This window comes from Corapipo altera, unplaced genomic scaffold (genome assembly GCF_003945725.1).
Source record: "Corapipo altera isolate COAL_440 unplaced genomic scaffold, ASM394572v1 160, whole genome shotgun sequence".
In the NCBI taxonomy this organism is placed as follows: Eukaryota; Metazoa; Chordata; class Aves; order Passeriformes; family Pipridae; genus Corapipo; species Corapipo altera.
The window spans coordinates 534,714-547,340 of record NW_020885016.1 but is presented as its reverse complement, the minus strand read 5'-3'; the positions used below and the strand labels follow the sequence as shown (position 1 = coordinate 547,340).

The 12,627-nt window shown below is 57.1% G+C and overlaps 1 protein-coding gene across 4 annotated transcripts in view; it reads left to right on the top strand.

Moving 5' to 3' along the window:
- The window catches only part of PCDH1 (protocadherin 1), a 56,259-nt gene that overhangs the window by 9,030 nt on the left and 34,602 nt on the right, over nt 1-12,627 (top strand). For all 4 annotated transcript variants that reach the window (XM_027667645.1, XM_027667643.1, XM_027667644.1 and 1 more), the window contains exon 3: nt 518-2,710. In XM_027667645.1, the coding sequence (XP_027523446.1) occupies nt 518-2,710 (2,193 nt within the window). The remainder of the gene's footprint in view (nt 1-517; nt 2,711-12,627) is intronic.

The following is a 12,627-nucleotide window of genomic DNA, read 5'->3' as shown; positions in this document are numbered from 1 at the left end:
AGGTTTATGGGAATGCAGAGCCCCTGACGGGCAGGCAGGGATGGACGGTGCTGTGCAGAGCTTAAACAGCCCCAGTTCCTGTCGGCTGCATCCCTGGATGCCGGGATGGATCTGCTGCAGCTCCACACGTTGTTGCCTCCCTCCTCATCCTCACCTCAGCCAGGCAGCTGCTTGAGCCCCTCCTTGGGGGCACAGCTGGAGAGGTCCCTCCCCACTGCTGGCTGGGTCTCAGCGGCATAGTTCCCAAGGATTCCCTGCGTGCAGGAGCCGGCCGGGAGGGGAGCCCAGCCAACCGGCCCAGCCGGTTTCTCCGGAAGAGCAAGGCAAAGCCTCCGTGCCGGAGGGCGGCTCCCAGCTGCTCTGCTGGTCCCAGGCTCTTTGCCCCATAGTCCTTGGCCCCAGAAGAGGAAATCCTGGTTTTTCCCCTCTGGCTGTCCCCAGGGAAGGCTGTGGTGGTTTGTGGAGGGGCTCACTCCACCAGGCCCTCCTGCTCACCGCGTATCCCTCTGTCCCACAGGTGAAAGCCAACGACTCGGACCAGGGTGCCAACGCCGAAATCGACTACTCCTTCCACCAGGCCTCGGACGTGGTGCGGCGGCTGCTGCGCCTGGACCGCGCCACGGGGCTCATCACCGTGCAGGGGCCCATCGACCGCGAGGACATCGGCACCCTCAGGTTCTCTGTCATGGCCAAGGACAAGGGCGCCAACCCCACGAGTGCCCGCACCCAGGTGGTGATCACCGTCAAGGACATGAATGACAACGCGCCCTCCATAGAGATCCGAGGCATAGGGCTGGTCACTCACCAGGATGGCATGGCCAACATCTCAGAGGACGTGCCAGTAGAGACAGCGGTGGCTCTGGTGCAGGTGTCCGACCGAGATGAGGGTGAAAACGCTGTGGTGACCTGCGTAGTGGCTGGTGACGTCCCGTTCCAGCTGCGGCAGGCCAGCGAGACGGCGAGTGACAGCAAGAAGAAGTACTTCCTACAGACCACCACACCGCTGGACTACGAGTCAGTGAAGGAGTACACTATTGAGATTGTGGCGGTGGACTCGGGGAACCCACCCCTCTCCAGCACTAACTCCTTGAAGGTGCAGGTGGTGGACGTGAATGACAACGCTCCCGTCTTCAGCCAGAGCTTCACCGAGGTGGCCTTCCCTGAGAACAACGAGCCCGATGACCTGGTGATGGAGGTCAGTGCCACCGATGCTGACAGTGGCTCCAACGCCAAGCTGGTTTATTCCCTGGTGACAGACCCTGCCTCCAAGGGCTCCTTCACCATTGACCCCGACTCTGGGGAGATCCGGGTGAAGGCAGTGCTGGACCGAGAGCAGCGGGAACGCTACGAGTTTGCGGTGGTGGCGACAGATAAGGGCAGCCCCAGCAAGACGGGCACAGCGACTGTGGCCATCAACGTCATGGACAGGAATGACAATGACCCCAAGTTCATGCTGAGCGGCTACAACTTCTCGGTGATGGAGAACATGCCGCCCCTCAGCCCTGTGGGCATGGTGACAGTGATCGATGCTGACAAAGGAGAAAATGCCCGTATCCAGTTGTCAGTGGAGCAAGACAATGGGGATTTTGTCATCCAAAATGGCACTGGCACCATCCTCTCCAGCATCTCCTTTGACCGGGAGCAGCAGAGCACTTATACATTCCGACTCAAGGCAGTGGACGGTGGGGATCCTCCCAGGTCTGCCTATGTGGGAGTGACCATCAACGTCTTGGATGAGAATGATAATGCCCCCTTCATCACTTCACCCTCCAATGCCACCTACAAACACATCCTGCCCCACACCAGCCCCGGCCAGCAGGTGAGCAAGGTCAAGGCAGAGGACATTGACTCTGGCGTCAACGCGGAGCTGATCTACAGCATCACAGGAGGCAACCCCTTTGAGCTCTTCCAGATCTCCCCGCAGAGCGGAGACATCACCCTGGAGAAAGAGATCCTGCGCAAGCACCACGGCCTGCACCGCTTGGTCGTGCGCGTCAACGACAAGGGCAAACCCTCGCGGCACGGCACGGCACTGGTGCACTTCTACGTCAACGAGACGCTGGCCAACCGCACGCTGCTGGACACGCTGGTGGGGCACAGCCTGGACACCCCGCTCGACATCGACATCGCCGGGGACCCCGAGTACGAGCGCAGCAAGCAGCGGAGCAACATCCTGTTCGGAGTCATCGCCGGCATTGTGGCCGTCACGCTGGTCATCGTGCTGGTTGTCCTGGTGCGCTACTGCCGGCAGCGGGAGGCCAAGAGCGGCTACCAGGCGGGCAAGAAGGAGACCAAAGACCTGTATGCACCCAAGCAGGCCAGTAAGAGCGGGAAGAGCAAGAGCAAGGTGAAGAAGAGCAAGTCTCCGAAGCCGCCCAAGCCCACGGAGGATGAGGAGGAGACAGGGCTGCAGAAGTCGCTCAAGTTCAACCTCATGAATGACTCTGTCAGCGACAGCCCCCGAATCCACCTGCCCCTCAACTACCCACCGGGCAGCCCAGACCTGGGTCGCCACTACCGCTCCAACTCGCCACTGCCCTCCATCCAGCTGCAGCCTCAGTCACCCTCTGCCTCCAAGAAGCACCAAGTGGTGCAGGACCTGCCGGCCACCAACACCTTTGTTGGCACCGGGGACAACAACTCGACGGGCTCCGAGCAGTACTCGGACTACAGCTACCGCACCAATCCCCAGAAATACACCAACAAGCAGGTAGGAGAGCTCATCCTGAGGCCGGCAGCGGCCCCCCCGCTGCACCGGGGAGCCATCTGGACAGAGGTGTGGGAGTGAGCGTGGACTGGCCTCCAGCCCTGCATGCGTGGCCCGGGGGTCTGGCGGAGGACTACCCTGGAGCCGAGCCACGGAGCCTGGTCGTGGGGCAGGGAGGGGACGGGGATGGTGAGGGGGAGGTCAAAAACTGTTGGAGCCCTTGTCAGAGCGCCCGGGGCTGGGTCCTGGTGGCGCTGCCTGGGTGATGGTGATGTGAAGGGCGCTGCATGTGTGTTCCTCTGCATGTGGGGCTCTGGGGAGGGAATCCCACCCACCTGTGTCCCCTTTGGGGACTGGCTTTTAGAGCACTGAGGAGGGCGATGCCCACCCTCCCATCCATCTCTCTGCTTGGGTTCGCTCATGGGGAGGAGGGACTGGTCTTGCTCCTGCCACAGCTCTGGGCAGCTGGTTTCCAGCCCTGCCCTGGTTCAGGGAGCAGCGAGGAAGGCACTGGCCTCACTGTTGCCAGCCCGGCTCTGCTGGTGAGGCTGAACCTTCCACCATCCCTGCGCCAAGGCACCTCAAAGGGAGTTCAGCGCCCGCTGCGGCTGCCCGGGCAGGTGGGGCTGGGTGGAGGAGCAAAGCTCTGCCTTTTTCCCAGGCTCAGGCTCTGGCTTCCCCCAGGCTTGGGCCCCCTGCCATAGCCGGCGCGGTGAAAGCCGGGCTTCCTGAGCGCGAGCACCGGGCCCGGAGCTGCGGCTCCGCCAGAGCCACGTGGCAGCGGCTGCCGGGAGGGAGAGCGGGTCCTGGTGGCGTGGGCATGGGGCCGTCCGTGTGCCAGGGCTGGGTCTTGTGCTCTTGGCTGGGGGATCGGGGCACCGGGGTCTCTGCGGGGTCACTGCTCGTGGTGTAGCCGGGGGTCGTGCTGCGTGAGGGGCGGGGCGGACGCAGGTCTTGGCTGCGGGCGGGGAAGGGCTGCTCGCTGGTGTGCACTGGAGCTTGGAGCTGTCCTGGGAGGTCGTGGGGTGAGCACGGAGCTTGCAGGACCCTCTTTCTCGGGCTGTCTGGCCAGTTAGCTTGCACCACATTTCTGCTTTGGCACCTGTCGGGCCTATCCTTAAGTAGCTAGGGAGGGAGAGGGGGGATGAGTGCCTGTGGCTTTGCCTTCTTCCTGGGGCCCCTTGGGTGAGGAGCACCCACTCCCCTCGAGCTGTACACCCTATGGAGACCCCTGCTCCTTTCTTTGTACCCCGGAGAGCGGCAGGCTGGGCTCCTGCCGTGGGGCTGAGCTCAGCTGCCCTGTTGGATTGACTTCAATAAAGTTTTCTATTTTTGACCAGTTGTGCCTTATTTTCCCCGCTGCCCCTGAAGGTGCTCTTGCTCCCAGCAATTTCCCAGGCATATTTTCCATGTTCTCAGCCTCTGGAGCGTTCAGGCCCCGCAGAGCCCAGAGCTGATGCTCACGTGGGCTGGCCATCTCCACAAACCCTCCACCACATGCCAGCATGGCCAGTCCAGAGGCCTCATGGTGCTGACCCCTCATTCCCAAGTACATCTCCCATCTCCTGGCCCTCTAAGGATGCAGCTTCCTCCAGGACATGGTTCACAGCACATGCATGCACACACACACACATGCACAGCCATGGACCAGCCAGCCCGGCTTTCTTCCACCCCAACATCGTCCCTCAAAGCTTCTCCTGGTTGATCCCCACATCCTCTTGTGCCCCACCCGTGTCCCACAGCCGGTGCATGGAGGAGCAGATCTCTGCCATGCGGTGCCCTGACCCAAATCCTGCCGGGAGGGCTGGGAGCCGCAGTGCTGCAATGAGGACGCACTTGGCGGTTGCAGATGGAGCCTTGGCGTGTCAGCAGCGCTGGGGGGAAGCACCCGGATCAAGGTGCTCCCCCACCCCGGGATGCATCGGGAAGGAGAGATGCTCCCAGAAAAGCTTGCTGGCAGCAGGAGGGTGACGGAGCCGAGCAGACACGCTCCCCATAAAGATGGCTCTGCCCCTCCTGGCGGGGTGGATGGGGGTGATGCTGCTGCCGTGGGGCTTGCTCAGGGTCTCGTCTCCAACTGGTTGGAGAGAGGATGGATCCTGGTAGGCAGCAGCAGCACAGCACCCCTTCCCCAGGCTGTGGATGAGTCCATCCTACATCCCCCTCCCACCATCCAAGCATCACATCTCAGGGACCCTCTCCCTGGCCGCCCATTCCTGTTTCTCATGGTTTTTCTTTCAAACTGGGGCAGACATCCCTGTGCCCGTCACACCAGCTTCACCTCTTCCCCAGGGCCTCCAACTGGCTGCACCAGGCTGCTGGGGAAGAGGAGCTCTGGCGCTGGGAGAGATTAGATCATCTGGGGAAACCAGTGGTTCTGGCTTCGGTGGTTTCAGCCCTGTGCCAGCCTTGACTCTCACAGCCTCCTCGTTTGTTTTGCTAACAGCATAAGGTTTTATCTTGAACCATCCAGGAAGTGTCTGGGCCTCCTGGGCAGGCAGGGCTGGGACCCGCGGGGAGATGCCATGGCTGCAGAGGAGGAAAGGAGACACCAGCAACCACCTAAATAACTAGTCCCCGCAGGGCTGGGCAGGGCAGTCTGGGGGCTTGGCTCAGCCCTGCCATCTGCTTCCCTTTGGGAACTTTCTTAGAGAAGTTTCCCTTCCTTCCTTGTGCTCCGCAGCTCTTTGATGAGCCCGGGGTGAGAACACAGATGTGTGGGGAGCGGCTCTTTCCTCTGCCCGTCTCCCAGGCTCCATCCTTTCGTACCAAGGGGGGGATACGCTACATCCTTTGCTGGCTGCACAAACCCAAGCCTGCCTCGGGTCCTTACAGCCCCCCACCATCCCAGAAGCTGGCTGGAGTGGTGTTAACTTCGGCGAGCTCAGCAGAGGTGCCTGTACCTGCCCGCGGGCTCCGGAGCGCGGTGCAGCATTAATTACTCTCTGCGGGGGGGGGATAAGAGGAATATTGTAGCTGTAATGGACAGAAATGAAATTGTCTTGTTTTAGAATTTAGCTGGGAGTCTCCATAAATTGCAGGTTTGGGTGTTGGCAGATGTCTGGGAAAGTCTCCTACTGTCCTGGGTCAGTGGGTTTTCTCAAGGTCGTTCACGTGGAATGAGCTGATAAATGGATCCAGCAACGAGCTGCAGATGGAGCTGAGGGTTCATGGGGGACCTGCCCTGTTTTTCCCAGTTTCAGAGACACGCTGTGCTGGGAGCAATTCCTGGGCACTGTGAATCAGCTCCTGGTCCCGGGTTCAACTGGACTTGGGTCAGATTTGGCTCTGCTACGCAGAGACCAAATGAGGGAGCGTGTTGGTGAGGTCCCAGGGGCTGCAGATCCCTGATTGTGCTGGGAAGAGTGGCTGGGCTTGTCACTGGGTGCTTGGGGGAGCTGGGGCAGCACGAGAGGGGGTGAGGAGAGGGTCGTACACCGTACTGGTTTCTGGTTGGTGAGGTTGCTGAGAGCCCTGTGGGCAGGGCAGGAATGTGCAGTGGCTCATGGCAGGTCTGTGCTGGGGGACTTTGCTTGATGGCAGCGAGCAGTGCCTCTACCTGGGAGAGCAGTGTGGGGTATTTGGGACCTCAAAATGAAGAGCTTCAGCCACGGGAGATGAGGATCCCCGTGGTATGGGCTGGTCTTCACAGCCAGAGGCAGCGTGGGTGTGTGCAGGCTGTGCTGCAGGGGGAGGTGACAGCGGGGTGCTCACAGCCAGCACCCCACAGAGGGGTGACACAGAGGGGTGAATGATGTCTGTGACGGGGTGGCAGAGACACATGGACAGGCTGTTTGTCAGGGGTAGGTGATGCAAGGGGTGCAGCCCCTGGGAGGAGGTGGCACAGGGAGGGGTACAACCCCTGTCCCCCGAGGAGGGGGCAGTGGGGTGTGTGCAGGCTGTACTGCAGTGGGAGGTGGTGGTGGGGGTACACAGCCACAGGGAGAGGTGGCAGTGGGGTGCCCACAGCCTGGACATGGCAGGAGGTGACAGTGGAGTGTGTGTAGTGTGCAGCCTTGGGCAGGTGATGACTCCTCTGTGAGCAGCACATCTGCAAGGAGGCAGTGGCACTTGCTGTCCCTAACCCATCCAGAAGGGCATCAGGTCTCTCCTGCCTGACAGTCCCTGGCCCCACCGGCACGTGGGACCTCATTCTTTGCTCTCTTGAAAGGTCACCCAGCGTGTGCCACCTCCTGGGGCTCCCCACATCAGGCTGGGTGACTTGCAGCACTGCCCAGTCCCCTCTTCTCACCCTGCTGAACAAGATGCTGCTCATTCCTCCCTGTCCTCCTCTTCCTCTCCGTTCTCAGACCCCCTGCCTCTCCCCTGCCAGATGCCCTTGGAGCCAGTGTTACTCTGTGGTGAACACAGGCTTTCCTAGTTTGGATCTGGGTTAGTTCTCCTTTTTTTTCCTCCTCAATCTCCCCTCTTTTTCTTTTGTGTATCTGCTGCTCTCCACCCCTCTCTCCCAGTCTCTGTGGCTTTCCCCTCGGCACCAGTCTCTCCTGACAGGCTGCATGCTGGCCCTGGGACAGAGGGATGGCACAGAGGGATGGCACAGAGGGATGCTGAGCCCTCTGCAGCGCAGAGCCGAGTCCTGGCTGGCTCTGACGGCCGAGCTGTGGATCCCCTGTGCGATGAAAGCCCTGGCTGTGTGGGCAGCCGCCCACTCCAAGCCACGCTGATTGATATTCCCAGCACTGCTCTGCCCGCTCGGCCAGGCTCTCAGCTGCAGTGCTGTTCCCTGGAGCAGGGCCCAGCCCTGCAGCCTCCGTAATCCGACACCCAAATCCCGGGACAAAACCCGGCGCAGTGACAGGGCTGTGTCCCCGGGCACTTGGTGGTCCCCGTGTGTCCCCAGGCACTTGGAGGTCCCCGTGTGTCCCTGGGAATTTGGAGGTCCCTGTGTGTTCCCGGGCACTTGGTGGCCCCTCCGGCCAGAACATATCCAGGAGGCTGTGGATGGGGTGAAGGGAGAAGGGTGGGATGCAGCTGGAGGGGGTGGAGGGAGGAATGTTCCCAGGTGAGGACAGAGCTGGGATGTTCTGGGATGGGATGGAGAGGAGGTTGGGGTAATGAAAGGCTGCGTGATGTAGGGCAGGACAGGGAGGGGTGTTGTGGAGGAGGGCGAGGGCTGAAGGATGCCTGGAGCAAAGGGCACAGAGTGGCTCTGTCCCTGGGAACTGTGTCAGCTCGTGGGGTGGGGAGAACAGCCCTGGTGGGGTGGGGAGGACAGCCCTGGCAGGGTTTGGGGCAGCAGAGAAGAGGTGGATCCTGTGCCCTTGTGTCCCTGGAGCTGGTGTCCACCGGAGACCCCTGGAATGAATCCCCTCGTGTGGGGCTGTGCAAAGAGCAGGATCTCCCTTCATGGCTCATGGGGTGTTGGACATTCAGCCCCTGTGGTGTCCTGCCAAATCTGAGCCCCGTGCCAGGCCCAAAGCACCTTCCTCCCCCTCCACCCTCATCCCCACACATCCCTGAGTTGTGAGAGCTCCTGCCCATGGCAGAGCTGTGCTCCCTCCTGCTGCCCCACAAGCTGGTTCCTCCAAGCTGCAGTTGCACAACCCCAGCTCTGCTCTTGGGAGAAACCAAGATGGTCAGTGGAAGTTACTCCAAAAGGGATTTTTCCTGCAGTGCCCTGATCCTTCGGTGCCCCAGGAAGCCCCACAGTGTGCTCAGCTAGGGCAGAGGAGGGTTGAACAGGAGTGAGGAGGCAGCAAAGGCCACCTCTGGCATCTTGGTCCCCCCCTTGTCACCTCTGACACCAGCTGCAGGGTCCATCAGTCCAACTGGATGAGGCTCAGTCTTGGCCTCTCCTCTGGGAGCCTGGGTCATCTGTGATTCAGACCCACTCAGGCTCCCTCTAACAGGCCATTCATCGACCTTTTCTTCTTGACTTGACCTTTCCAGTACTTCAAGAAGGCTTCTAAAAAGGATGGAAAGTGACTTTTAACATGGGAAGATAGTGATAGGACAAGGAGGAACAATTTTAAACTAAAAGAAGAGGGATTTGGGTTAGATATTGGGAAGAAATTCTTGGCTGTGAGGGTGGTTCAGGTGGTTCAACCCTGGCACAGGTTGCCCAGAGAAGCTGTGGCTGCCCTATCCCTGAGAGTGTCCAAGGCCAGGTTGGATGGGGCTTGGAGCAACCTGGGCTAGTGGAAGGTGTCCCTGCCCATGGCAGGGGGTGGAACAAGATGAGCTGTAAGATCCCTTCCACCACAACCATTCTGTGATTCTGTTCTCTCTTGACTTTCTGGAGGTCTCAATTTCCACCCTTGAGGACCTGCTTTCCATATCCCACCAGTAGTAAAGGTTTCTTTTCCCGGTGATGTTCCCAACTCAACCCTGTGGCTGAGAGCACGAGAAGAAGAGGAGGTCAGGCAGAGGACCAGAAAGAAAACAACTCCCCTGGATCCCTTAAAAACAACCCCTATTTGTTTTGCATCAGTGTCTTGTGTGGTGTAAACTGTTTGCTCCCTCAGTCCTTCAGATGCTGGCAGGAAAGCGTGGGTGGGTTTGTGGTGGGAGAGTGGGATGTGACCTGCTGGCAGAGCAGGAGAAAGCTCGTACACTATCTCCTCATTTACATCCATTTTGGCACTCAAAGCCGTGCCTCGTGGGTGCTGCCCAGAGATCCCTGAAGATGCCCCTGCCCCAGGAGGTAAACATCCTTCTGAGCACCTCCTTGCTTGCAAAATGCCCACCTGTGATCTCCTCTCTGCACGTGGCACGGGCGGATCCTGGCGGGTTCCATCAAAGCTGTTCAGAGCCATCACTTGGGGCAGGCAGCGAGTCACCTCCTCCCTCCCTCTGCACTGATCCTGCTCCGTGGCGAAGCTGTCGGAGCAGAGTGCCCTGATTCAGCTCCTCTGAGACATCTTTAAAGGCCCGAGCAATCTGAAAGCCTGCAGCTATTTTGCTCCCACACGGCCTGGTTTTCACATCCTCCAAACTCCCCGATGCTCTGGAGCAGCTGCGAAGCTGCTGCTGAGGAGACTCTGACAGATATCCAGCCCTGCTTGGAGGGGGGCAACCTCTTGTCTGAGCTCTGGACGGAGATCCTGCTCGAAATGTCTTGCTGAAGTGATGTCTGATGTTCCTCTTACAGTAATCTATTAATCTTTCTGCTTCTTCATCAAAAGCACTCAAGCCCCGTAGAAAGCAAAATCAGTGTTTCAGATGTTTGAAGAGCCCTTCGTTATTATTCAGGCTGGGCAAGACCTTTTGGGGTGTTGTGATTCAAGGCTCTGCAAGTGCCTGGAGGAGCTTGGGCTGTTTTTTTTCCCAAGGATTTCAAGTGGATCACAGTTTATTAGGGGTGTCTCTTGCCAAGAGAAGAGAGCTCAGAAACACACTCTAATGTTTGGGAAATTTGTCTCGAGCCGCAGCCTGCAAGGTTTGACCCAAGGACTTGACAGCTCTCCCAGGATCTGAGGACAGCTCATCCATACCAGGGGTTCTGTGCCAGACCTGGTAATGCCAGAGCAGTGCAGGCAAGAGAAGTGGCTCTACCAAGCCTCACACTATTACTTGTCCTACCTGTTTGATGCCTCCAGATGAAGGCTTGACTTACCCAGTATCACCGTCCATCAGGAGCTGCAGGTTGGTTGCAGACCACTAAAGTGAGGGCTCTGCCCAACAGAGCATGTTGGTGCACAGACTTATGGAATAGTCACAATTCCTTGGGCAAACAGGAAAAGCTTCTGCCCTTTGCCAGTGAAAATAGAGGTGGTTTGAGAACAGGTTTGCCCTCAGAGGAAAAATTTCAATTTGAAAACAAATCAGGAAGAATTGGCATTTTTTCCCCCTATTTCCCAAGTCAATCAATATACATATAATATATAAATATATTTTTTTCCAAGTAATTTCCAAAGGCATGATTCCCACTGACCTTTTTGAATTTGAATCATAATTAATACTTGGCTTGAATTCTGAAGTGAAAGGTACCTTTGCAAGAGCATCATTTTTTCATTTTTACATGTCAGCAAAGATCTCCCCCCTGCCCCAACCCTGAAACCAGAAACTCACTTGAATAATGATCTGAATTCAGCAAATTGACAGGTTTTCTGTGCAGAGTCTTCCCGTTGCAGCGTTCCTGGTTGTCTCTGTTTTTTTGATAGAGTCCTGAGTTTATGGCTCAGGACCCCCTGTTCTCCCAGAGCTTTCAGTACTCTCTGTCAGCTCCACTGGGTGCAACTGGGAGCCAGATTAGCTCATTATTTTCCCAGCATTATTTTCCCACTCTACAGCTGTTGGATTCCTCGAGGGCTTTGTTCAAGTGTTACTTCCAGTCCTGGAACCTTTTTCTCCCTGGGATCTTCAGATGGTTTTAATGTGATTATGAGACCTCCTTCTGTGTCCTGGGCAATTTCCACTCTACACCAACCATCTCCAAAATAGCTCTATTATCAGCTTGATAGTGATAGACATTTCAGGACACCAAGGCCAGTCCAACTGAGACATTATTCCATAAAGATTATGACCCCTTTAGATTTTATGAGTCACCCTTCAGATGATTTATTTCCATATTTTCCTTTCCAATCTTCATTTCACCCAAAGAAAAGCCAAATTGCACACCCTCCATGGGCTCAGAGCTCTGATAGGCTGAGGGGTTAGGCAAGCTCTGTCCTGAGGCTGTCTAAATGGGTTTCTAATTGCGTTAGATCTTGCTATGAGTTAGATAAATTCGATCTGACCAGGCAGGTTGGCACCGGGCTTTGGCGGCTTCTTTGAGCATCATGCAAATTTCAGGAGGCTTCAGGGCACCTATGTGGAGTCAGCCCACATTTTACCCAGATTTATTCATTAAATAGTGCCTGGGGATGTGATGTCCATTTTAGGATGGCTGTTCTGCTATCATTATTTCGGCAGGACTTGGAGACTGTCTCTTCTGTCTGCAAGGTCAGCACTCGCTAATTGTCAGCAGTGGCAGCCATGCGAGCAGCCACTCACAAGGATGAGCAGTTGCATTTAGGGTATTACCTGGTTTGGGGAGGTGGAATCAAATGGATTCCTGTGTGGCTTTCCTCTGGTTGCAGATTCCTTCTGTAGTATTGTTTGTCAACAATGGAAGAGCTAAAGGGTTGTTGGGAACAACCCTCGTGTCAGACACTGGGATGGGGAAAGAGGTAAAGGGTTGTTGGGAAAAACCTTCATGTCAGACGTAGGATTGAGGAAAGAGCTAAAGGGTTGTTGGGAATAATCCTTGTGTCAGACACTGGGACGGGGAAAGAAGTAAAGGGTTATTGGGAACAACCCTCCTGTTGGGATGGACAAAGAGCTAAAGGGCTGTTGGGAATAATCCTCATGTCAGACACTGAGATGGGGATGGACACAAGGATTTGTGGGCAGAGCACAGCCATCAAATGAGACTCACGAGCATCAGGTGGACCAGAACTGTCAGCCCCGTGTCTGATGTGCCCTGTGTGACCCCAGTAGCTGTGATGGTGACCCACTGAATTGTCAGAACGGTAGATCAGAGAGCTGGGCCTTTAATTCTCCTGGTAGTCCTGTCCAGAGTTTTCAGTGTTCTCTTGGAGACAGCACCTTCAATGGAAGATTTTTGAGAAGGTTGTTTTGAATGCAGGAGGGGTCTTACAAGTGTGCACAGCCCACACCTCTGCTCAGAGCTGGGTCCATCTGCCTCCCTCCCTTGTCTGTGCTGGCTGCAGCTCCTGCCTGGGTGCTCCATCCCTCCCTTGTCCAAGCAGGGAGAGCCCTTGGGACCTGTTCCCTTGCTCTGCACAAGATCTTTCCTCAATTCCTGCATGTTGTGCTAACAGGGAGCAATCCAGCACTGCTGGGAATGCAGCTCTGGCTGTCTTGATTTCCTTAACAAAGAGATAGCCTGTTCTTGTGCCTCTGAACATCTGGAGATGCTGTGGCAGGGCAGGGAGGGACCTCTTGGGCAGACAGCT